Here is a 27999-nt window from a genome sequence, read left to right on the forward strand (position 1 = left end):
GTCTCACTTCAGCAGAGAGTCAAAGAGAAGTGCAACTTGCATTTAGGCACCTAAAATACATTTTCTCATGATTAAACAGACATTTCTATGAGGTTCAAGGCTTAACAACATAATGCAACCAACTTTGTGTTTAAATTCATCAGTTTTACATGCTGTTACAGGCATTAAAATCAACAAAACCACAAGGGTACCCATATTTTTGCACAGCCAGTTTTTCACATTTTATTTTATTTCATACAACCAAATACTGCTTTTCAAAAAATCTTTGTTTGGAAAACATCCCAGTACTTAGCTGTTCCTGGTAAATTAAAGACATACCACTTTTATATTTTTTTTGTGAAAGCAGAGTCAATTATAATGCCGGCTGAGAGGGGTTCCCAAACTTTTTCATATGACTGTAATTCCCAATCCCAAAGTCATTTTTGTAAAGTAACAAAAATTGTAATCAAAATATAAATTATAGGAATTATATCACTGGCAGTGGTTAAGCCATCAAAATGCATGCTTTAGGATAATGCTTTAACCTTGAGAACAGTTTCTGTAATGTGTGCAAAACATTTCTAGCTAGAAAATACTCCAACAAAATATAATGTACGGCCACATTTAAGGCCTCCTTCTAAAAAATGGTCTAGGAACAAAAGTTTTGTGTGCCCACACTAAACCAACAGAAAATGTGAAAAGGATGCAATACTATGGACCTGTCATCGGCAGGTAGGTTGAGTTTGGCCCCCTATCCTAAGCCACCGCTTCAACTAGTCATGTAATAAATCACATCCAAGATTACACTTTGCACCAATGTGCCAGACAGAACTCGCTTACACATCTTATATGCCTCCTGCACAATAATACATTTAAGGAACTTTTGAGTCACAGGGAATTACATCGGTATGCAGGTGCAAAAAAAACTGTGGTTGACAACAATGGGTCAAAACCAAAGTGCCTAATATAACAAGGGAGTGGTGTAGATATACCATGGCTGGTCTTTCCTCCTGTACTTACTTTAATATTTTCAAAATGTGTCAAACATCCCATAGGTAAGGGGCATGAACATTAAGCAAAACTTGGTAGTGAAATTCTGAAAAGCCATGGTCAGGTTGGTAACGTGATAGATTAACAAAGGCATGGCTCAATCACATGAAGGGAACCCTCATCACAATTAGCTGATGACCTTATGTCTAAATTAGCCACAATGACTCGCACCTAGCTTGTGTGACCCTGGCAAACCTAAGAAATCCTCCACTAATCCTCCACCCCCTCCCCCACGTAGTCAATCTGACAGGTCACCTGTACTGTAATTAGATCCCCAGCCTGTTCACTCTTGCGTCCTATGGATATTGAAAGTTCTTTTCATTATTCTCCAGTTCTTTTATTTTTCGAAGAAGAAAATTCTTAGGACTCTGAATGAATACGGATGTATTTTTTCCTGATCTCTTCTCGATGTGAGAATTGTGGGTGTATTCGGTGAAATCATGCGTCAACTTCTCTATGTGCATGTATTCCTATGCTCTCTCAGAATTGCTCATGCCTTTTGTCCATCCCAATGCACCTGTGTCTTCCATGGACGCACCGATGGGATCGGAACCAGGTAAATTGTACTTTAATTATGCTCTCATTCACACACTTTCAATGTTATTGCAATTTGGATTATATAAAAAAAGAAATACATCAAATTTATATAGCGCTTTTCCAAATGCTTTCAATTGTCTCCAATCGTCTCCAAAAGAGGATTGAAAGACAATTTCACGACATGATCAATGTTAAATCAAGGGAAAATAAAGAAGACCCACTCAAGAAGCTATATTTACACATTTACTTAAGAGGTGCAAGCTAAAACCTTGATAGCCATCTGGCCTCAAACAGTGTCTAAAATGCAGAGCCACTGTACTTAGCAACTAAAATGTAGGAAAAGCTAAATATTAATACTACAAGGGCAATCCAAATATTCACTTTGGAATTCAGTATCCGAAGAATATACATGTAAATAAGGAGATAAATATAGTAAAACGTGCCACGGTACTATTTGTACATTGTACTGAGCTATATTGGCATAATGCATGTTCCCTGGCAAGGTACCAATCCATTTATCTCTGAGACAGACCTAATTGACACCTGCCTAATCTATCAGGTCTAAACCAGATTCAACAATGCATCCCTCTTCTTGCAGTCCCTTTTGTGTGACAAGAAACAGAGAATGGTAGTCCATCATGTTGTCAGGGAAGTAAACTCTTATAGCAGCATATAAACACATGCTTTTCTAAATTCCTTGGGCTGGGTAAGTTTCATGAGGGGGTTTTCACGAACAAGTTAGACAACTGAGAAAAGTTTAAATTGTAAAGCAGTGGAAAGGCCTGTATGGGATCAGAGTCATCTTATAAAAAAGGTTTTGCATCATTAAACAAGGAGTTAATAGGCTGAAAAATCTCATCTCTGCAAACATGATTTTGTATTTTATGTTTCCTTCGTCAAACCTTTCACCTACACATTTTGAAAGTAAAAAAAATGTCATCAACAGATTTTCATAGTTTAAAGTCTGACAATGTTCTCCCAGTATTATTTGTTTCCCGGTTTTGGATCCTTGTAAATGGGGATCAAAAAACAGGTGTCCATATGTTGAGAACACTATTCCAATATATTTATTTCAGTTTGAAGCACTGACTTTTCAGATATTTTAACCCACATCTGCAAGCTTGCAGGTCATGTGATCATTGGCAGTGTTCTGACGCAAACTAGTTTTGAAACTCTGAAAAAAAATTAAGAAAAACTAACAATTATTACTACTGGCTTCGACTGGAAATCGAACCCCAAATCTGCTGCATGACAGTCAATAAAGTTAACAAATCACCTATTTGAATATCTGAGGTTCATGTGTGATATAATCGTGTTTCTACTTAGATTGTCTTCTTCAAAGATTTTAACATTTTTCTTTTTTTAGAGTTTCAAAATAAATCTGCGTCAGAACACTGCCAGGTCAAATCATAGGATATATATTTAATTATTGCATTCATCTTCCATTCCCAGATCTGTGCTCTGCAATGATCCAGACATGTCTGATATCCCTGTCAATGTCCCAGTGGATACGGTCAAACTCCGTATTGAGAAAACCACAGTACGACGAATCCCAACAGAGGCTTTTTACTACCTGATGGAGCTACGGTACCTGTGGATTACTTACAATTCAATAACCTCTGTGGATACCGCAAGTTTCTATAACCTTAAAGTGCTCCATGAGCTCAGACTCGATGGAAATATGATCTCCATGTTCCCTTGGGAGTCTCTGAAAGAGATGCCCAGTCTGAGGACATTGGATTTACACAACAACAGACTTGTTAATGTTCCCTCAGAGGCAATACCGTACCTCCTCAACATTACCTACTTGGATCTATCTAGCAACAAATTAACCACCTTGCCCTCTGATCTAATGGATATCTGGCCCCCCTTCAATGGAGCACCCATCTCTACTAATGCCTCTCAGAAAGTTGTCTTAGGTAAGGATACAAGGGTGTCTCTAGCTTAGGACCAAGGAATAGACACAGACCTCATTTCATCCCCTGGTAATCCTGTTCTGACAGACTCCAACATGCCCTGGTAGTAATTCCCAGGGCATGTTTGAGGAGTCCAATGAGCTCATTTCTAAGTAGTGGCATAAGTGGCAAAATGTTTCCATTTTACCTGTTTAATTATTGAACACACTGCCTCTTTGCAATCCAAGCCAGGGTCAAGTTCAGTAGCACTAATCAGAAAGGAATAATAACAAAGCAAGTGCACCGTGTTATATGACCCAAACAATATAGTAAGCGTGTGAACACATGTAAAGTAGATGTATACTACTGTATAAGTTTGAAACATCCAAAAAATAAACTATAATGAAATGTAATTTTCTTAACCTGAGGCAACTGCAGTGCCAACAATACCGTTCTCGCATTCTCCTTTTAATGGCATGTTAAAAACCCTTGACTGTAGCATGGCAACATAAAAACGTGACACAGTGTACAGTATATGTTTAAAGAATACAAATGGTTATAATGAATAGGGCTTGTTCTTTAGTTACAATGTAATTAAAAAATTTAAAAATTATCACACGCATTATTATCTAGCTTTGATTACATTTGTATGTACTTTAGCAAGTGTAGGTCATTTGGACAGAAGTTTAATGAAATGCACGGCCCAATTTTGAATTTGTAAAGTTTATAGTGCATGCCTAAAGATGGGTGTTGTGATAGAAAGGAGATTTCCTTGCATTTGGTCACGTATAAAATCTTTCTTTTAAAAACACAAGAAATGTATGTTTAAGCTTTATTCCAAAATAAATGTCACAGGTTTTCTACATTTTAAATGAATTTGCATTAATATTGTGAGGGCCATGCAGACATTTGATAACATTAGTGTACCCTACTTTTGTGCATCCACAGAATTGCCTATTATGAGTGCGCTATAGTATTATCTGCAAAAACTGCCAGAAACAATCTCTCCCTGCAGAGTCAACTATTTGCTGTGCCCTTTGTTTTTGGTGTAAGAAAAATGATTTTGACATTTGAAACAGAAATATATTGTGCCAATGGCCTTTAGCTTATAGTATTGTGGTCCACTGTTTAGAAAAAAAATCAGGGAGGGAAGAAAAATGCAGATGGAAATTTTGAGCTCTTGTATGAAGGAATGGGCTGGAAAAAAAATTAAAAAATTAGCACAGAATTATAGAACTCTGTCACAATGTGATATGTGTAGGAACAGTTAAATATAAATATTTGCCCTTTTTAATGGTCTATTTCTTTTATAATCTTAGCTACGAGACTCCCTTGGAGTAAAACTGTATATAGGTTATTGTTGAGTGAAAAAATAACTAATTTGTAGTCTTACTAGAATTTAGCATTTCCTGGCATATTGTTACTAAAAAAAGGTTTTTGTTGGGTGTATTTTTAACTTACATCTAACTGAATCCGAGTGAGTTATTTTCTTTTAAATTCTACTTACCTATCATTATGAGACTGGTTGTTTGTATATGTTTTGCATGGACAGTGGGAGGGATATTTTTAATAAGCCATATAAACTAGCTTATCCGTTCTGACACGAGCTGGCTATGTGAACTGCTGTACCTGAAAGAGGAACAGGATTAGGCTGTAGGTGAAAACAGGTCATACGCAAAAGCAGACTTCTTTAACCATTTCATATTTGTAACATATGAGAGGCATGCTCACTTTTACTGTACCAACTGAAATAGGGTTAAAATTGTATTTTTACTCGAAACAATAATTTCACTGAAAACCTTATTTTCAGTTTATGATAGTGAAAATTCAGTTAAACATGAATGCTTCCTATGACCCTTAACACATGGATTATAATGTGTACAAGTTGTCAGTGATCTATTGAGATTTATGTTAACAGAAAGACTAATGTAAAGAGTGTCTTGCCACAAACTAGAGGCCAGAGCCAGCTTAGGTGCATTAACACAGTTAAGACAAACTAATCTGGTTAAAGGGCTTTCAAATGCACCAGTACATGTGCTTACATATTGTATTGTGTGCAGCAGGTGTTAACAGCAAAGTGTAATGGAGAATATATTATTCACTTACACATGCCTTGAATTTAATTGTCTATATGTCTATACAATGTTGTACAATTTCAAATTAAAAAGAGAAAGCAAAATCAAGGTGGTTGATAAATACTTGCATGTACCATGCAACCTATAATTATCCTGTTTGCGTAGGTGATTTACTCACTTCAGAGTGTAAGCTGTTTAACAAGAATTTGTTATGGTTTGTTTTTCTACTTTGACATCAGGTTGCTTTGTTTCCATTACATTGTATTTCCCGCACTGCAACTATATAAAATGCTGTTTTGCTACTGAATGTCATAAAGATTTACATTGGAAATGTTTACTCTTCAGTGTTACATAGTTAGTAGTTACACATCTGTATCCGCCATAATTTCCTTTATGATCCAAAAGAAACCTTTAAAGTACTACAGTATTTAATTGTCTGGTGTTTGAAACTTCAATGTTATGAAATGGCAATCAATTATCTTAATTTATTTTGTTTTTCATCTTCAGGCCTTCAAGATAATCCCTGGTTCTGTGACTGTAAAATCTCAAAAATGATTGAGCTTTCCAAAATGACTGACTCACCAGTGGTTCTGATGGATCTATATCTGACCTGCAATGGACCAGAGAATCTGGGTGGTGTCCTTTTTCAGCGTGCTGAAATTGACAATTGTGTAAAACCATCAATAATGACTTCAGCAACCAAGATCACATCTACTTTGGGCAGTAATTTTCTCCTGCGATGTGATGCCACAGGGTTTCCAACACCGAGTCTTTACTGGGCTAAAACAGATGGCTCACCAGTCAACAACACAGGTATAATATATAGGTTTTTGAATTTTAAAAAGTAGAAACAATGCTGTCTTCAGTGGATGTAGACGTATACCTTTAGTAACCTTTATTGTGTCTGTAGATTTGGGGCGACTGTGGCTCAGTTGGTAGAGCGGGTTGGCCGATGATCAAAGGGTTGAAGGTCCGATCCCCGCCCTGCCACCTGTGTCATAGTTGTTGTGTCCTTGGGCAAGACACTTAACCCACCTTGCCTTGTGTAAATGTCGATAGTTAGCCTGCTATCGGTGTACGAATGTGTGTGTGAATGGTAACGTGGGAAAGGAAAACAGGTCTCCCTTGCAAAAGAGTCTTCGGTTTCAATGGGATATACCTGTATAAATGAAGGTTAAAAAAAAAAAAAAAAAAAAAAAAAGATTGTTATTCCCTGCTGTGTAGGAAGCATTAAGCTTCATTATATCACTAAGGTCATTATCCTTACATTAATACACCCATACATTAAAAACATGCAACTTTGATTCATCCATGTTGACTTGAGTGTTTCTGTTATGCTTTATAGTCCAGGAGTCACCAGGCGACGGCGTCAGATGGTCCATCATGAGCTTAAATGGAATATCCTACAAAGATGCTGGCAATTACAGCTGCACAGCTAAGAATGTTGCGGGAAATGCTCAAGCAACAATTTCTCTGTTAGTTGCTGGTACCATCAGTACCACCATCCCTCCACTGAACCCTAGCATGGAAACTTCTCAAACGAGCCAAGGCCCAACTTTAGCTCCCCAAACGGTCATCACCAACTCTCCAGCCATCACATCCACAGTACTTCCAAGAACATCAACACTACCTGCTGTCCCTAAGAAGCTGAAAACCACCCCAAGCAGCAGTTTACAGAAAGATTCACTCAAACAAAGAAAAGTTCAGCAAGGAGGTAATGCGAGAAAGCTTGCAGCTGATGAAAAGAGCAAGAAAACCGTTGTATCAAAGTCTGTCAAAGACCTTAAGATTGTAGAGAGAACATCTGAAAGTGCAGTTTTGCTTTGGGTAGCAGATGGGTTACCAAAGGATGCACCACTCACAGTTGTATATTCACCCTATGGTGACGATGAGATCAAAAGGACAGTGGAGACTAGTGCCGGCAGTGGAAAAGTGTTCCTAGAGGAACTATCATCTGGGATGACCTACTCAGTCTGCCTCGTAGCAAAGGGCAATACTGCTGGAAAAGATCCTTGCATTGACTTCGACACACTGTACGATGTTGAGGATGATGAGCAGAGCCCGCTTTTCATTATTTTAAGCGGCTTTGTCTGTGCTTTTGTTGTGACTATTATTGCACTGCTGCTCTACAAGATTCTCGATCTGATCTTGAATGGACACAACACAGGGATGGATGAAGAGGAGCTTGAAAAAGAGAGTTATGTGAAATTCGAGACAATTTCAATGAAACAAAGGACCTTGAACTCCAATCCAACTGAGTGTTGGCCAAGGAGACAGACTTGTGACTCTGAGAGAATGCTCCTGTGCTCCAGGTCAAGCATGGATTCCCATATGACCTATGACAGTGCCCGGTCTGAGTATCTCTGCTGACTTCAGGGATCCACGGTCAATGCACAAATGCCATGCTAGTAACACCCTAAAATATTCTCTATTTGCCTTTTAATAAACTGAAACTATTAACTATAAAATCATTTAAAGTCGTTATAGCTATACATTTTATAATTTCACATCAGTGAAAATGTAAACAAAAAGAAAGAAAAAGGAAAAAGGGGTTTGCATTATTGAATGTTGTATTCAATAGTGCATTTCACATATTGTATTTATTTATAAGGATTTATATAATGATTCAGAAAGGTTTAGCTAACATTCCCTGGAGGTAGTTTGGGTGTTCAGAAGAACTTTTGTAAGTCAAGCCTTAAATTTGATAAAAACAATGTTTTGAATACTTGTCACCACAGCACAGCACACCTTTGTTTGACTTATCATTTATAAAAAGAACCATTCAAAGAGCCTGTCAGTTAGCTGTGATTGGTGTTTTGTTATACTCAATGCCAAAGTTTCACATATTATATGTTGTGTCAAAGAAGACCCATTTCCCTCTTTCCGTCATATTTACAACATCGTTGTTGCTTTACAAAAAAAGCTAAGTGTTGCCTTAATGGACAAGAAAGTACTGTCAGTTTGTTTTAATAGAATATGCAACTTGTCTGATACACCTTGCCTGTTTCTACAACTTTGTCTATTAATGTGTCAATGAATGATGATATACCCTTTTTTTAATAAACTGAACAATTGTTGAATTATATTTGTGTAATATGCATACCATGTTGTTTACTGAGTAAATAGGTGCACATAAAGTACATTGTCTCTAAAATACAATTTTCCTAAATTAAAAATAATGTTGCCTGTCGATGTGTTTTAGAATTGACATTTTTCATATTTGATAATAAGCCAATAAAACTCAAATTACTGTCCCTCTGTAATTACCAGAAAACTTTTAATTCCAATAAAATTCATACATTGGCATTTTTGGTAAGTACATGGACAAATGGTTCAAATTCAACACCACCTCTTTCTCTGGAACCATAATATTCTGTAGGCCACTTCATATCTGTTTCTGTGATTTTGATTTGCATAAATCTAGTTTAAATAGATATAGAGTAATCTCTCAGAATGTTCCACTAGCAAGAAATTAATCTACTGTATATGTCCATGTGTTGGTGCTAGGTCTTAGGGTGAGACACACAAGCATAACGAAGAGAAGAAGGCCTACAAAAACTGCATATGATCTACAGTATAAGCATAACAACACAATGCTTAATGCAGAAGCAAAATGTAGGGGGTGCTACTGGTAAGTGTGATCGATGTAATTTATGGATAGAGGTAAGCATAGAAAGGTACACATATCACATGTTCACTCTGTTATGAACAAGAGCAGACGTGTTCACCCTGAAAATCAATGGGCTGCAGTTGTCGCACTCTAAACATCTGAACAGGCACTGCCGTAAATCCTGATAAGATGATGGGGGGATCTGGAAAATTGTTCCCATGGATACCACTGTACCACCTGCAGTATGAGCCTGCAGTTAAGTAATCTCTTCAGCCAGCTGTGCTGTTATCATGGCAACACCCAGGCTGTTTTAACAAACAGAATTAATGGATGGTTGGACTCTGTTTATGATGGATAAACTATGAATGGAAGGCAGGTAAAAAATAAAAAGGATGGCTGGATTGATAGCTAGGTAGATATACAGCTCTCAGATTCAAGAGGACCAGGATACAGACACACAAACAGACATAAGAACTGATCATTGAACAGGACCAATATAGACAAATACAGGTCTTATTTCATTGTGAAATAGATGCGACTGTGCTCTGGCCATTAACAAGAAATCCAGGCTGTACAACTGAAGTTAGAAACTTCACTTATTGAGGGGCTTTAAAGTTGAATCACAAATATCATAGCAACCATGACTAAGTTTCATTGAAATGGTCCAGCGAGAAATTAGATAAAAATATAAAGTGCAGCATAGTATTTTCTGAAATCATAAAATAAATGATGTTGGTACAAACTTTTCTGACCTGATGAATCTGGTCAATATTTGTCAGGAACATAGTGTGTAAAATAGTTAAGCAGATGCAAGAAACCAAATACACTTGCAAAACAATATATTGTTATGTTTTATAAATTAGAAATGTAATAGCATTATAGTCACTATTCATTTTACCATCAGCACCAGAAAATGGTAGTATATATGATGATTTGGCAGGTAGGAAATGTAAGCAATAGTAAAATCAAGAGATATTTTTAATTTCATTTCATTTAACTTTTATTTATCCTCGAGAGACCAATTGAGGGGTGACCCTCATTTTCAATGACGTCGATGTACAGTATGTCTCAAATGCTTTGTATTATATTGTTTGAGACTCTCAAACAATAGTGCACCCAGGCGGTATTAAGGACTGGAAGAGGCTGTGTCCTATATACGCAATCTACCTGATAATTCAAACCCATGTGCAATCGTCATTTAGTACATTAGTGAAGTGAGGTGAAACTTAGTGACATTAACATTTCATTGTTAGCTGCCAGGAAGGAAATTGTGGGAAAAGGTTAGTGCCCTTCAGACTGCTAACATTAGTCCGGAGACAACGCAACTTGCACAGCTATTTACATTTCCTCTACAAGGTTAATAGTGACGTTGTTTCTGACAATATCCTAGTCACGACGGGTATGAATAGAGGTTTTGCTTCCTGAAGTCTGTTAGTTGTTCTCCTGGGTAAAAAGAGGACAAACAATTTGGGGATAATCTGCTCCACTCCCACGTTCTCTATAAATTACTCATTCTACATCTTCCCCCTGGAACTTCAACAGTCGACAGTCTGACACACTGACTTCTCATTTACACAGACTAAACAGTGTGCCTATTGTGTGTTTAGCATGCGTGAGAGACACTTGTTTACAAAAGTTATCAATGATCAATATTGTTCCCCAATTAAATAACTTATACTTTTGGGTTATGAATGTCTCATAGCCTTATATGCGATGTCCCTCTCCCAGTCAACCTCTTCCAGACATAAAACCTCTATGTAAAACAGACACATCCATCCCCATTTAGAAAGGACATGGGTCAGGGGGTGGAGTGTGGGTAAGAAGTTGTTATTATCAGAGACCTTTCTTCGGCCCAGCCTCATTTCTTGCATTTTCCACATTCTGCTTGAGACACTGAGTGCAGCTTAAAGGAGATGTTGCTCCAATGCTGGTCTAGCATGTGCAAAATGTACCACGGGAGTGTCAGGAATTTCAATCTTTGCTTCCAAAACAGACTGGCAGTCTGGGGGCCACAGTGAGGAGTGGGCAGGATCCCACACACAGTTCTTTTATTTTTTTTGAATACTGCAGTGGCAGTATTACCATCTTTATTCGGAATATATTTTCATTCTTCTGGTACATCTCTCTTTAGCGTGACATCTCCTGGTATGTAAAGCTGCACTGTCTCTGTTAAAGCCTTGGACAAGGATGCCAACATCCCACAAGCAAATGTTGCTTAATTTTGGGAAATTATTGTGTGCCGGTGCTAACAGTGATAATGCCTGAGGAAAAGTGAACACGTGCAGCTCCCAAGGCAGGGACAGAGTCCAGGATTATGTTGTCTGCAACGATCACAGCAGTACTGATCTATTTTATGGTGCAAAGCTCTGGAGCCTTGGACCTCAGTACAGCATGTTGGGATGAACGCCTGTCACGAGCAGGGAGAAACAGCAGCTGTGTGGGTGAGTTTGTTTGACACTTCTCCTGCCCAGACTGACACTCTCAATTCATGGTAGTGACCGAAGTGATGTTAAAAGTACTTTTAACCACTGAGAGTATCCAGTGGTTTACAGTACTTTTATTATCAGTTTGGTCACTGCCATGAATTGGGGAATTCAGTCAGTCAACTGAATATCAGGTATTTTGGTTCAAAAATCCTGTGAATTAAACTTTGTACGTCAAAACAAAGTTTGTGTTCTCAGTTACATTTTGAAATTGTAAGTTGATTAGCATTACCTGACATGAATGTAACTTAGATCACCTGTTTTGTATGCATTTTAATTTGAACGTTTGCTTCAGTGACACTGAAACATGTATTTTCTTAGTTGCTAGGTATCTCATTTGTCACAAAAGTTCCCCCTCTCCTCTCAACATTTGAGACCACTATTGCAACTACTATTTGGTCTAAAATAGTAAATAGTAAATCAAGAAAACAATTAATTGGATACTTTTAAATAATAATAAAACAGGTAGCTCATACCAAAAGTACCCCAATCTCAAGTAACAGAGAAAATCAGCCACCCTCCAGCATGTGTGGCAAAATGAACTTGGCTAAGGAGACAATACAATGCACTGTAGCAAATAAGATGGCCTGCGCTTCAGTGGGTGTATATCAGGCAAAGCCCAAGTTTTTTGTGGGTTGCCACAAGGACATTAGTTGAAGCTACAGATGGTGATTCCTGATGCCCAAAAGTTTATGGAAGAAACAGCTGCTGGTAGATTGGCAGTTTTGCTTTATCTCAGCAGAACGTTAACGTTAAGACAAATTTTTTTTTATAATGAATTGAAATAATGGGATATTTGTTGATACTCATTGCTCATCACTAGTTTGTGTCCTTAACAGAGGTCAATTGTCATTGTCATCTAGAGAAGATGAACCTGAGTTGAATTGGTTTATTTGTGGTTACTTGAAACCTAGAGCATTATGTGACCATCAGTCTAACAATTAAACTAGAAATATATATTGCTTTAGAATTCATTTCATACATGTTTTATTTTTTGGTAAAATGAGAAATGTTGGCTTCAAAATAATATCCAATGAGTGAGTTTACAAGGTCAGGAATCATGTTGACCACCATGTGACCACCATTGGTCTCTCGAGGATAAATAAAAGTTAAATGAAATGAAATGAAATGTGAACTTGTCATTTAATGATTCATTAGGATGCATCCTAGCAACTCAGCTCCAGCGGCTATCTTGGAGTTCTCAGGGCCAGACATGTCATTAAGTTGTTTGGCTGGTGTTGCTCATTGTTTTCTTCATTCCACAGAGTTAAGAGCTGTATCCATGGTTTCACATGACACTGTTATCACTATGATGGACCAGAAGATGTTCTATCAATAGTATACACACACCGAATGAAGATTTGTTTTCACCTCATAGCTCATTTTGTCAAAGTCAGAGTATTAGAGTCAAAGGATAGTGCAAGAGCTATTTGTTGCCAATAGATAATGGTGTATCCAGAAACAGTTGTGTATGCCTTAAACTTCAGCCCATGTCAGCCAATGTAATGGCAAAAATAGAATAGCCATTTTATCAGAAAATGACAAATTTCCTAACAGGTGTATCATGACACAGACAGGAACACAGATGCTGTTGAGATGTAACCCACTTATTAGGGTTCACTACTTTTAAAATAACGGCAAGCATATAGCACATTTTAACCAGTCTGTCTTGGCACTGGTACACAATAAAAAATATTCTTCATATCATAAAAAAGGCTGTTTTGATAATCGATTAAGCGTTTGTTATTTTTCAGTCAAAAATGTCAAATATTCTCTGGTTTCAACTTCTTATATGAGAGGATTTTCTGATTTTTGGTCATATGACGGTTAACTGTATCTTTTGATTTGGACTATTTGGATAAAACAAGCAAATACTTAGTGGATATGTCTCATTGAGCAAACTATCTTCATTATAGAGTAGTTAAGGTATATAAACGACTATTCGATTAGTCAATGAAATAATTGGCAGATTAAGCAATACAAAAATATGATGGTTACCTGAAGCCCTAACTAATATTGAACAGTTTTGCATGTGAATATTGACACATCTGGGTGCAAATACAACTGAAATTAAGGTGAATTGTAGCTTGTAGTATTGTAGATTAATCATACTGTAGCTCACTCGTATTGTTGCTTAATTGTTAAGTAGAACCCTTTAAACATGTAAAGACATTGCATGGATCTCAGAAGCATACTGACAAGACTGGCACGCATTAATGGCCATGTCAAATGATCTGTGACAAAGCCCTCCGTTATTTGACTCATTGAAACCTAGGCCAACTAAATACTGGTATATCTAAGGTAAGTTATTGGAGTAGCAAATACTACAAATGCAATGCTTAGAATGACTTGTGTGATGTGTTTAGGGGACTTAAAAGAAGAGTTCATAAGAGAACACATGATGTGTTTTGTTTTGCTAAGCTTCACAGCCCTTCCTGATATTCGGCCATGGTAAAGCCATTCATCGGATGGACCTTGATGGGAAGAACCAGAGGCGGCTTGTGACTGGAGTGGGAAGTTCTATCCTTCTCGACTTTAACTTCAGAGAGGAGAGAGTTTACTGGGCTGACAAACACACTGGGGTCATCTACAAAGCATCAGTGAGAGAAGCACACAGACAGGTGACCATGTAACTACTGTTGTTGTGGTTGTGGTAGAGAACTTAGCAGGGGCAAATTAAGTTCAGTCCATTGTATACAATGTATTCGCATTTCAAGTAATCTAAGGCATCAGTATAGCAGTAACGAAATAGTAAAGATACATTTGTAGGATTGTATAAGAGATCCTTCCTCAAAATAATTGAAGAAAGCTCAAGACTAAATCTTATTTTTCTCCAATGTTTTTTTCAGCAATTACACATTGGTCTAAGGTTCGATAACAACATATTTTCCTGAATGTTTGTTTTACAGAAACTGTACTCATCTGACAAACATATATCCGGCCTTGCAGTTGACTGGATTTGGAACAGTGTATTTTGGACCAGTGAAGAAAAAGGGAAAATCAGATGTATGGACATAAATGGGAAAAATCAAAGGACTCTTCTAAGACACCTGACCCAACCCAGTTCTATAACTGTTGATCCCACTAACAGGTAATCTTTAGTGTGATACGTTTCTCCTTGAGGAGTCAAACAATATTACTGTTACATTTATTTACATTTAAATATTCCTATAAAGCAAATCACACAGTTCAGATTACATTGCATCAAAATTAGAAAATGTCCAAGCAATGACATTAGGACAGGCATATAACTTAATTCACAATATTTTGTAACAGACTACCAGAGCAAGCAAATACAAATTTAAACCTTCAATGCAAAGCCTTTTCTCACTTCAAAACTAATATTTTGCAGGTTCCTGTTTTGGTTGTCTGGTGGGATGAATCCAAGTATCCAGCGGTCTGATTTGACAGGACAGATGAAAACTGTACTTATTAAGATAGCAGAACAACTGACAACACTGTCAATTGACCGAAAGGATAAAAGACTGTTCTGGGTTCAGTTTAGTCTTCAAGGAGAAAGTGCTATTGCCTCTTGTGATTACAACGGAAACGTCCTGCACATCATATATCAGCCATTTCGGTGAGCAAGTTGTTGTATTCGAATCATTACTTATCTACATTTTATTTTGTTAATATATTTTCCTATAACCAGATAGTTATATGTGTCTCCTTTTGTCAGGTCTCAGTCACTGGGGATATCAGTTTTTCTGGAGCACTTGTACTACACTGATGCTGAAGTTTGGGCTATAAAACAAGTAAACAAGTACACTGGAGGAGAGCCACTAAATGTTAACAGTAAACCAATGGCAAAACCCCCAGTTAATATTAAGGTGGTACACCCCCTCAACCAGCCAATGGCAGACTCATCATTTTCAGGTAACAACTGAACTTTGACAATTAAATTGTTTCGTATCATATCTCTATTTTACTACTTATGTTGAGATATACTGTACTTGTCAATATAATGTAGATATAATGTACTTGTCAATTAACTAGTAATCCATTACTCCTTCAAACAGGTTGTGACGAACGGAGTGGAAATTGTGTGAATGTGTGTTCCACTCTGGCCGAGCAAAGGACTTGCCAGTGTAGTGAAGGCTTTGCTCTCAGTAAGCAAGGCACTCATTGTGAAGGTTGGTATTTATGTAATTAAATCAGTGAACTAAAATGTATAATAGCAAGAACATGGTATAAAAAAACAACTTGTAATGTTTATATCACTATTTGTGTGTTAAAGATGTGAATGAATGTGCCCAGTGGAACCATGGCTGCTCTCTTGGTTGTGAAAACACCCCAGGCTCCTATTTCTGTATCTGCCCTAAAGGATATGCCCTCCTAGCGGACAGGAAAACATGTAAAGGTACAGTGCAAACGTATTTGTTATTACTACTATGATGATAGTGCAAGTTATATTGAATAGTATTATATTCTAATTTCTTAAAATGCCTCAGTGTTGATTCCATACATGTATTTTTAGTAGAATGAACAATTCATGGTAAAACACAAATAAACAAACAGATGAAGTTATAGCAATCTAGAAGTGCATTAGTTGTTCACTTTACAGATTTCTGTGTTTCTGAAACATCCTGTTCTTAGCTCTAAAGAATTCCTGCTCTGGTATCACATTAGGCCATCTTCTTTTTGTGGTGCAATGAAAGGTGGCATTTGTCCCCTAGACACTACTTTGACCCCACAGAGCCAATAAAAAGGCTGGGTCATATGCTAAACATACTGGGCTAGACATACGCAAGCTGCCAATTGTGTGTTAGGTTACTTGGCTTAAAACACTGACACTTTGTCACTGAAGGTCTAGTAATGCTGGGACTTAGGGATTGTGTAACATAGAAGCAGGGGATATTGCATTGAAGTCAAATTAATTTGTAACAATGAATTTTAATATTACACCAATAGAGCTCTTGGATGGCCTTCATCACATAAAAGCAATTGTTCTGGTACAACAATTGTCAAAAGCACTACAATGAACAAAAAAAAGACATTTGGTCTATTTTACTACTCCAGATATTCCATACGTATTTATTTCTCAGTGTTTGTCTAGTCATTCCTCTTTGCCATAATGTGCAACAACACATTGTGTTTTTAGTGATTGGATGCATTACAGTCATGAGGTATACAAAATGTTTATTTTGTAAAAAGGGTAAGACCAATATATTATTTTGGCAAGAAATTTGTGATTATTTTAGTATTTTTTGTTTTGTTTACTATTCATAGTTTTGTTTGTTCAAATGTGTCTAGTTTGCCCTGATACAGATGCAATGTACAAAGTGAATAACTTTAAAACATTAGGGATACATCTCAATCTATTCTCACGGCAACAATGCCAAGAATGCAAGAAAGGCTACAATGAGATTAGATGACCAGGTGACATTTGTATTAAGGAACATATCCGGTCAGCAGCTTTGTATGTGTAATCCGTTTTGCAGACAAGCTTTGCCAAGGTCCAGAAGAAAAGAAACGTGCAACTAAGCAGCATGCTAGGATACAGTCAGGCTACTTATGTACTGTATTTTATTTATGATTCAGTAAAAACAAGTGGGAGAAAAGCAAACAAACAATGATTAATCTGGGTACTAAATATAACTACTATTATTTTGTTTCATAAACAGAAAAGTTATATATTGTTTTTTTGCTCATATTGAGCAAAAAAACCTCATTTATCAAACTTGCGTGGAAACTGGTGCAGATTCTGGCGCAAATACCTCCCTACGCCAGGTATCGCGTGGGATTTATCAAACAGGCGTATCTCGCCAATCTCAGCGTACGCCAGGCCATTATTGATAAATGCGGCGGATGAAAACGAGCGTATCATGCCCCTATATTTTCTCAGTTTAGAGGCCTCGCCCAGAGGTTTTACGACATGGATATGCGCAATACGGGACTTCCCTGAAGTAGAAATTGACAGAATAACAGCGAAAGTAGAAAAAAAAAGAGTTTCATTTCGGAGCATTAGCCTACAAGCAGCATCAAAGAACGACAGAAGGCAGCAGTTAGGAAGGAAATAACTGCTGCGGTCAACAGCGTTGGTGTTGACTCAAAATCGCCACTTAAAAAAGCGTTTTGCTGTTCTGAAATGCAACCAACTGGGGGTGCGGGGCTGCGGGCATAATATAAGTGGTGGAGGAGAAAAAGACGCACCAACTGTCCGATAATGGTCCCCATAAAATAAATACACGTCTGCAGAGATTTGAATGATTAGAATGTATTGGCCCTTTTAGATAGCACTATTCAAAAGGGTTTTAAAAACTAAAAATAACACATTTTGCGTTTTACTGTATGACAGCATGCGCTTGGCACGAGTGGTCAGCCCGGCCGTCAGCTGCACAAGCTGACCCGGCAGCGATCAGCTGTGAGAGCGCCCACCGTCCTGCTCCACCAGCAGATAGGAACAACGTGCCGGTTAACGGTGGAAATAAATCGCTCGCTTTAGCATCAATGACACATTAAAAGAGGAACTAACATCTACAAAGTGCGTCAAATAAATAAAATGTTAAGCTGAATGTTGTGCCGTGTATTTTTTTGTATCATAAAGAGCAGTGTATGTCTACTATATATTTAATACTTAGGCTAACATTTTGAATGAATGCAGCCCCCGTGCCTCAGTGTCCCCCCAGCTGCTCCAAGACGGAGACAACTGCCCTTACGCAGTCCCATGCAGCCCTCCTAAGTGGCCGGTGTGCGCACTATTGAATCAGCTCTCCTACTCAGTTGCACACCATAAGCTGCTCATTTTTAAGTGATTAATATCTTTATTTCGGTCTTATTTGCACTGCATTTGTATTATCTTCTAATAATTGTCCAATAAAGTCATCGGCTACCCGGCACAGCCTGCACTGCGAGTCCAAGCTGTTTTCAAATTTGCGTACACGAGCTGAGAGCTGGCGTGGGATTTGAGCGTACCCTACGCTCACGTCCATATTGATAAATGCCGAGATTTGCGTGGAAATGTACGTACACCCATTTTTCTGGTCTACGCAAGATTGATAAATGAGGGCCAATGTATTCTTCAGTAAATTTGCAAATACAGTATCTGAAGCAAAACAAATGGCAAGCTAGTACAATGTTTTTCTGATCAGTTAATAAACAGATACTCTAAGTATTTAACTTACAGCTAAAAATTAAACTAAATACATTCATATCCTTTGGCCAATTTAAACAGACTATCTTGGATCTGCCAAACTCTACTTGTAACTGTTTTAATTAGACTATATTGTACTGTATGCCTTTTAATTGCTGCCACTCTTCCCCACTCTGTAAATGTTTCAATCGTTTTGTTTTTTTCTTCTCTTCACTTGTTGTGTATTTGATGTTTTTGCATTGAATATTTTGTTTGTATTGTTGTTTTGAATTTGTTTTGACTCGACGTCATTGAAAATGAGGGTCACCCCTCAATTGGTCTCTCGAGGATAAATAAAAGTTAAATGAAAAAAAAAAAAAAAAATTCCCATCAGATTTATATATGTATATCTGGCCCATATCCACAGGTACAGAACATACCACACTCCTGTGAGCTAACATTACATCACCTTCACTGTGTGGGCTCTGGCTGCATGCTCATCACACTTTCACGTATTTTGATAGGGATAGGTCTGACTTCACAAAGGGATTTTACCAGAGCTGGATATAAGAAGCTTTTAGTCCATTTGGCTCTGTTTATAATGTGTAAATGTCCCTTAATCTGTCACCTATTTCAATGAGTTTAACTATTTAAGCCGTTATTTACAGGATTTATACCACTAGGATGAAAAATAACCTTATTTCTTTCTACAATCAGAAATCGTACCATGTGTAAGCAGTATCAAGTGCGGCAATGGATGCCTGATGACAGACAAGGGTGCTGTCTGTGTGTGTCCTGAGGGATCTTTACTCCAAGATGATGGGCAAGCCTGTACTGGTATGGACTATATTACGGCTGATCAGCAGTTTATTCTGAAACAGCAAAATAGTGTTATGTTCTGTGTATATATGTGCATGGTTATCTCCCCACTGAAAGTATATTGATCGTATTATACTATAAACATTTCAGATGAATAAATATACTATAATAATACGAATAAGTCAACTAATAACTTTAAGTTTTGCACTGGATGACTGATTTTAGTCATTTTTATAAACTAAGCAATATAATAGATATAGCTACTATATTATTTATAGCTATTGTTATCCAAATATCTTCAAGGCATTAGTTGGGTTCCATAGGTCAAACTGAGGTCAGATGGTCAAAAGCTTGACAGTACAGTGACAGCAGTATAACAGTTTCTTTCCATTGCAGGCTGCTTGTCTGCAGACAGAGGGGGTTGCAGTCAGCTCTGTACTGCTGTCACCTCTTATAGGTGGCAGTGTGGATGTCTGCCTGGCTACCAACTCCACCAAGATGGCAAGCGCTGCATTGCCTCCGGTGAGTCAAGCTATGGCAAAGTAGTCAGCTGAGGCATATAAGCCCACACAGATAAACACACTCTTCGTCGTATTTCACTCTCTACATTACTGTTAATTTTCACAGACAAATTCACAAAAAATAAGTATTTTTAAATTTGTCAGGACCACCACCTTCTCTGCTAGTCGCCAATCTAGTGAATGTACGACATATTAATCCTGATGGCAATGGAGATCAAACCCTTGTGGAGGAGCCTAGAGGAACAATCATAGCTTTGGACTATGACCCTGTCCAGAACAATGTAAGTCCTTGTAATTTTTTCTATTAACTTTTTTTCTATTAACTTTTTGTAACTGATATTTAAATGGAAACAATATTAGTAGAATATCAAATAATTTAGGTAGACAAGATTGATGTTTTGGTGAAGACATGTAGTGACACCTACTGGACAGACACTGTAATTTGATGACCTGCAGTGTTCACCAATATTGAGGGAAAAAAAGGCTTTTCTAGTTTTTTCTTTGATAGTTGGACTATAGAACATATTAAATGTTTTACTGATAGTCTATTTTATAAATAAATTGAATGCCTCTCCTCCTATATTGCTGTGTGCATCTTGAAGGTGTATTTTGCTAGTACAAGCCAGAGGACCATTGAGCGGGTCGATTTGAACGGTGGGTCGAGAGACGTTCTTGTCTCTGATGGTTTGGACTCTCCAGAAGGACTGGCAATTGACTGGGTTCACCGCAGGATGTACTGGACAGATACAAGGTGTGTAGTGTTTGCAGAGAGTATTTGTTTGAGGATTGTTTAAGAAAAGATTGTGTCATGCGTGCTGGAGGTGCTAACTTTATGCCACTTGTATACCGAACATTTGCTTCATAATGATTTTATAATGGGACCAAACTCTGTTAAACAAGCTTTTGATACTTTAGTCAAAAATACTATCTTAAATCTACCAAACTCTAACTGTAACTGTTTTAATTAGGCCATTTTGTACTTTTACCAATTCAATTTTATTTCCAGCCACTCTACACCTCTGTCTGATTTGATGCATTTGCATTGTTAATTGTGTATGTATTGTTGTTTTTGTTTCTCGACATAATTGCAAATGAGGGTCACCCCTCAATGTTATCTCGAGTATAAATAAAGGTTAAATAAATAAATAAAAATATATTTTGTCATCTAGCCTGTCAACTGTTGACTGCAGCACCTTGGTTGGACTGAACAGAGAAAGCATTATAAGGAGAGGGCTGGAAAAACCAAGAGGAATCGCAGTTCATCCTTTGGCAAAGTGAGTTTGACTGTAAATGTATGCTAGTTTCTGAAATTGAAACTACAAACTAACTGCAGCGCACATAGAGAGATATCTCTAATTCTCAATCAATAAACAACAGTGCATACAGGACAAATCACCTACACACAACTTTATACAGACTACAGCGCCGTACAGGGACGTTTAGGCTAGGTTTCTCTGGTCCGTTCTGTTGTCATGAGGCTAGTTTGAAATTATTATTTCATCGGCAGGGATTGGTGCGTAATAAGTTAATTTACTGTCAGGGCCATGGGGTAGTGTTGTAAAAATTTGACTGAACGGCATGCCCTGTGGTGAATATGAAATAACATTCCACATGTCACAGTGGCAGCTGTCAGAGGTCGATATGGGATCTCGGCCCTGTTGAATTATCCCTCAAAATGATGATCATCCGTTTATGATGATAGGAGTACTGGATAAATCTATCCCTAATTTACAATTGTCTTTTTGCCTTTTTGAGGAAGTTGTTCTGGACTGATATAGGGGCCCATCCTGTGGTGGAAAGTGCCTCCCTGGAGGGAAATGACCGTATTGTTATTGCTAGCACCAACCTTGTGTCACCAACTGGCCTGACCATCGATTTTACCGAGGATCGTCTGTTCTGGTGCGACCAGAGGAGGGGTCTGGTGGAGACAGCATCCCTGGATGGTTCAAATCGAAAGGTCCTGTTAGAGAACCAAGTAGGTGAGGCTCGTTTGACACATACACACATTTACTGTCATTTAAAAAAATGGGTTATTATAATGTTGTAGTTCTAGTCGTCCTACAGATGCTGATGTGCCTGACAAAGTCAACCTTAGACTGACTGATCTAAATATGACTAAGTAAAGATAACTGACCTTTACAACTTAACACAGTCCTAAAGCAGTCATTATAGTGTTAATTTTCTCAGTCAGTGTTGCCAGTTAACTGCCCATTTCCTGGAATCGTTATTCAAATAAATAGAAATCCCTATTTTACCAACTTATTTGTCTGCAGTAATAGAAAATCACTTCTAGCTCTGAATCACTTAGTGAACTCACATCTTCATTTCCTCTGTTCTGATCCACCCAGGTCAGCCTTTTGACCTTGCAGTATTTGAGGACAGGTTGTGGATTTCTGATCGGGAGCACCAGCAGTTGAGGAGCGTACACAAGCAGACTGGGAAAAGGCTGCAAAGTATCCGTGGCAATATGGTCCAACCAGCATCCATTGTGGTGCTTCATCCCCTTGCTAAACCAGGTACAGAGAGACAACAGGGATTCCTTTAGAGATTAAGTTGTTCAGAAAAGGATTACACAATTATTGCAAGTTTAAAGATATGAATTGTAATAAGTATATTTTCTTGGCCCTACTGAATTATCTTTCTACTGTGTGCCAGTCTTTTTTAAGCTATTCAGAAACATTCCTGCACCATATTTGTAGATGGCTGATTTCTAAACTAAGCTGTAAAGCCGTTGTTATGAGTGCTCAGGCATGTGTGGGACAGCAACAATAAAAAAAGCACCCCAAAAATCCACCAATCATTTCATGATTGAGCTTCCAATTGTTATTTTGCCCACTCATCTTCAGGGGCAGACGTTTGCCTTCACCTAAATGGAGGTTGTGCCCAAGTGTGTGAAAGCAAACTGGGATTTGCCCACTGCTCCTGTCTGTCAAGCTACATCCAATCAGCTGATGGAAAAAGTTGCTTGCCTGCCGAAGCTTCAAACGGAACAGCAGGTGATACACATAAAGCAACCTCACCACATATGCATAAACTATGAAGTTAAACTGCTTAACAATGTATGCTTATGTTCACTATATGATTTAATTGTGTAGAATCTGGAGACAGCAAATCCAATGATTTAGCGGCTCTCAAAAACAAAACATTTAACGATGAGAGCACGGCCATGTCAACACCTGACCTGTCAACAGATGAAACAGAGGCAAAGTTGCACTCTGATGCCAGCAGTGAGCTATCTCTCCTCACAGACAAGATGGTGTCAGGTACACTTAAAACCAAATATTTGGAAGGTCTTCTCATTCAAGTGCTTGCTTTAACCTAATGTTATGATTCCATATGTCCCCTTCTCTGTCAGACCAGAATGTGTGTTACTCACTTCACTGTGATGTAAATGCACAGTGTCTGATGAATGCTGGCAGCCCAATATGCCTATGTCTAGAAGGTTTTACAGGTGATGGACAGTCTTGTGTGGGTGAGTATTTCTCTTCCTGTACTTAAAAGGTGTGGAAGGAAAAGTAACATGATGTTTAAAGGATTAGAATTGATGCATACACTTTTGTACAACTTACTGCAGCTAGGGTGTTTGTATGTTTTGTTATAGGTAACAGAACTGGGAATGGAAATTTATATTTGAAAATATTTCAGGCAGGGGCAGTGCTGCTCTGGGAGAAAGGATAACTGCATTTTTAAGATGCACCTTTATTATAGGAGCTGAAGCCTGAATACCTAAAAGGCTAAAAAATGTACAACTTAATACTTATTATTTCCTTTGCATACCAGTTTAAGTGCTAGGATTGTCTTCATGCAGCATGCAGAAGTCGTTTGCGACCTAATTTGATGGACAATGCAATATATGCACCAATGTACTAGATGGGTATACACCTAGTTCAAGATAAATAAAATAATCTATCACCATTCTTCTTTGGTTAGCTGAAATAAATGAATGCTCATTTTAATGAGCAATTCACATAAAGAACTACACAACATTGTAATCCTTTAAGATCGAAATAATGTTAACAAATAAATGAAAAATAAATAAAAAATTAACAGTAGTTCTCTTCTTTTTTATTTTAGATATTGATGAGTGTAAATGGGGAACACACAAATGTGACAAAGGCGCAGAATGCCAAAATACCCTGGGAAAGTATATCTGCAAGTGCCAGGCTGGATACCACAACAATGGGAAGACATGTCGAGGTGGGGATCAACGATTAACTGCAACATGCAATCTCAGTACCATGGCTATGATTATAATATTAGAAAACTGTGTTAAACACAACCTGGATTAGTGTATTTGCTCATGCTTCTGATCATCAGGTGCTGCACCAAATAAAGTGGTGAGAGATTAAGCCAAAAGAACAATTAAGTGGATGAGGTTTATATCATGTTGTATTCAATATAACTAACATGAGTAGATCCCAAGTGCATGTAATACAGTGTTATCATGATGTATCTCAAAGGAGGACATGTATACTTTAAGAGCAGACTATGATTAAATGTATAAAAGTAACAATGGCATAATCTGTTTATCTAAATTAATAAAATTATATCATATCCTCTCAAGAGTTGGAGACCACATCGCCATGGGTCACTACAACTGGTAGCCCAGCTGAAGTTCCCACACTGCACCACAACAGTAACTCAGTAGAGAGTTGCCCTTCCACACATGAGTCCTACTGTCTGTACCAAGGTGTCTGTTTCTACTTCCCTGAGATGGAGTCCTATGCTTGCAAGTAAGTCAATGCTCTTGGGTAACCCCTTAGTATGACCCCTTACATCCAGGTCAGTTTACCGACAGTTTACCGATATCTTGTGTTCAGAGTAGGTGTACCATCATGATGTTCACTTTTCCAAACTGATCATTTGATCATAATGTTCTATAAGAGATGAGTTAAATTAGAAGCTGTTCTTCATTATTTTAAGATAATTTACAGTGATCAGTTGAACTCTCCTCTATTGTTACTCTCCTGTAATCATAATACTGTATATACAGTATATTAAGTAATCACCAAGAATACTTTCCTTTCAAAACAGCACTTTACAAACAACTTGGAATCAAATTCCATCAACAAAGGCCAACATTGTTAGAAAATATGAGGATACTTTCACACCACAAGCTCTGCTCTGTCATTTACTGCAGCAGATAAGCAGTAGATGTCACTGTTGTTCCATGAGTAAAGCCGTTGTCTCCTGACAACATGGATAAGTACATGAAGAGGATTCTGGATTTGACTTTTATACTTGGATATGTTTTACTATGCAACAAAAAGCATGTTATTTTGTAGCTATATATTATGACTGTTCTCTTAAATGATCAAATTGTATCCAGCTTTAATAGGGGTGGTACAAGAGACATTTTAAATACATTTTCTAGTTTGAGTAAATCTTTCCAGCTAATAGCCTTTATTTCCATAAAGTTTGGAAAATGTATTCTGTTCATTTCTAGTTACGGAAATGAATAGCCTCCAATAAGATGTTTGATTATGAACTTCAAATATAAAATAATAATTTAGCATGTTATGTGTCATGTGCCCCACCGAGTTGAAATCTTAAAAAGTATCGTACTCTAAAGTAATAGACTGTTATCAAGAACTATATCATTATTGTATTATTATGCATTTTCCTGTGTGTGTCTGAAAACTAAGGAAAAATAATAAGACAGAAATAGCTGGCACGCCTGGCTTTTAATCCATGCTTTTAAGAAACATGAACTTCAAATGAGAACTGTGTTGGACCTGTTGCAGTTGTGTATCAGGCTACATGGGGGAGCGTTGTCAGTTCAGTGACCTGGAATGGTGGGAGCTTCAGCAGGCTGAGGGAGAGAAGAGAAGGAACGTGGTCATCGCTGCCTGCATGGTGGTCCTCGTCTCCCTGCTCTCCGTCGCTGCCTGTGTCACCTACTGCTACAGGTGAGAAGAGGAAAGGAGGAGTTGTACATGGGGGTCAAAACGTACAAAACTGAAATGTAAAAATGAAGGGAAATAATAATAATAATAAAGATATAAAGAAGGTGAAATTCAAAAATGAAAGAAGACAACCAAAAGGTATAGGGAGAATGGAAGGGGAGACAACGACGAGGGACAGCTTATCAAACAAAGAATGTTTTATTTACAGTGAAAGATACAAGGAATGTGAAACGTAAAATGGACAAGTGTGTGAAATCTAGATTTGGTGAGATACTAATGCCCTCAAAAGAATCCCATTGATATGTATTTTTTTTATGCTGAATGTGATACTCTTACTAATAGTATAAAATATATATGGTTAGAGTTCAGTATTTTGTTTAGTCTTGTGGACACTAGAAGCACAGTGCAGAACAGATAGCCAGTGAGAAGCTGCTCCAGCAATGAATGAGCTGAGAGCATTTAGAGATGTCTATCAAACCCAGGGTGGCGTGAGCCGTGTAATGTAGGTGTCTCAGCATGACAGCAGGGGTCAAGGAGCAGATCACATGTGGAACGAATGGCAGCATGCTACCCCGGTTAGCTGAGTGAGGAGCGTATACGTAAACTACATACTGTCAACCCTCCTGCCTTTTATTTCCACCTGAGCTGTCTCTAAGTAGCTGATTTGTTTTGTGGTTGTTTCGCTGGCTTATGGACAAGGCTGTTGGCATTCTCCACTCTTTTGATTCACAAAGCACACACCCCTCCCCTTCAACCTACTACAACCTAACGTTTGCAGTCTTGGTTCTCCTGTGGAAGTGGCACGCTTTCAATTACATGCTTGGTTTAGCTTGTTCTACAGCAATTACACATAAAAATAGGTCATTTCTCAACTACAAAATGGAGCCGCTGAGGTATGACCCCAGCGGAAACGCTACATGGCCGCCAATAGCTCTGCCGTAAATTGTCTTCTGCACTTGACTGCAAGTGCACTTACGCAGTTTTTGAGTTTGGAGGTTTAGTTTCCTTTGCAACACACACACACACACACACACACAGACAGCATCAAACAGTACACTGTTATATTGGCTTAAAAACACAACTTGTTTCTCATACTGTGGCTGCACTGTTAACAGGTCGACTTTATGTTACATAACATGTTGAATCTGTGAGCCTAATTGTTTTGCAATGCCACCCCCTCGGTGACTTGACATCCATGTAAATGCCATGGTGAATTTGTACATGGTAATTTTTATATGTTGAGTGAGTTTGAGGGCCCTTGGCCTCTATAATTTAATTAGAATACTGCATGTGTGTCTTCCACGCAGAACAAGCCAATTGTTCGACAAACAGCCGTCAGTGGATAATGTGAGTGAGACCAGCGTGACTGATGACAGCATGTTAGAGAGCACTAATACCAGTGTGCCTCGGGTAAGACCATCAGCACCATGCTCCATCATATACATATTTAAGAAAAAGAAGTGTTAGAATATGTGGACTCAAAACCAGCTGGGTTATTTGATGTCATTATGAAAACATAACTTATGAAGCTACAGTATAGTAGTAAATAGTGTCATAAACTCACACACCTCTATGACACTGCAGTTCTACATGGTGGTAGAAAATGTTGTGGAAGGAATGGTCATTCCTGCCATGAGCTGTCCAAGGAGAGGCATCTGTCCTTCCTGCTCTTCAGAAACAGGTACCTGAAAATGATAGAATTGCCCTGGATTTCATTATTGCAGACAGACAAATTCCTTGATTCCTTTCTCTACGTACATATAACAGATTTGCAACTGCAACTCTACTGTTATATTTTCTTTGCAAATAGTTTTTTATAAATGTAGATGTTTTTTTTTGTTTTGTCAGGTGACAACCCCCTTTCCGAAGAGTTGGGGACATTGTCAAAACACAACAGAGGGTACGAGTGTTCGATGGTGTCGGCTGCTGCCATGGAGACCACCAAACCCAATGTACATCACTCAAGTACATCATTGTCAAGCTCAAATACTGTGTCTTTACAGCCACCACTGTTCCCACAGACTCCCGGCCCACAATCCCCTGCTTCCTAGA

The 27999-nt window shown here is 38.0% G+C and overlaps 2 protein-coding genes across 2 annotated transcripts; both read left to right on the forward strand.

The window, feature by feature from the left end:
- Nucleotides 1–1469: 1469 nt before the first annotated feature.
- lrit3a (info leucine-rich repeat, immunoglobulin-like and transmembrane domains 3a) lies at nt 1470–7906 on the forward strand (the record flags this gene model as incomplete). The annotated part of the gene is made up of 4 exons (XM_080035213.1): nt 1470–1585; nt 3019–3485; nt 6044–6349; nt 6882–7906. 4 exons carry the CDS (start codon nt 1470–1472, stop codon nt 7904–7906), a joined length of 1914 nt encoding a protein of 637 aa, XP_079891339.1.
- A 3554-nt stretch (nt 7907–11460) lies between these two features.
- Nucleotides 11461–27998, forward strand: egf (epidermal growth factor; the record flags this gene model as incomplete). Its single annotated transcript, XM_080036089.1, has 23 exons — nt 11461–11587; nt 14051–14250; nt 14539–14720; nt 14982–15209; nt 15309–15505; nt 15649–15762; nt 15867–15989; nt 19419–19538; nt 19917–20042; nt 20186–20322; nt 20644–20792; nt 21211–21315; nt 21797–22020; nt 22390–22557; nt 22888–23037; nt 23137–23304; nt 23388–23513; nt 24116–24238; nt 24606–24774; nt 25786–25950; nt 27255–27357; nt 27532–27628; nt 27796–27998. The coding sequence occupies 23 exons, from the start codon at nt 11461–11463 to the stop codon at nt 27996–27998; spliced, it is 3504 nt and encodes a 1167-aa protein (XP_079892215.1).
- Between the last annotated feature and the right edge of the window lies 1 nt (nt 27999).

The sequence above is a fragment of the Ammodytes marinus genome (assembly GCF_949987685.1).
Source record: "Ammodytes marinus genome assembly, chromosome: 10".
Classification (NCBI taxonomy): Eukaryota; Metazoa; Chordata; class Actinopteri; order Uranoscopiformes; family Ammodytidae; genus Ammodytes; species Ammodytes marinus.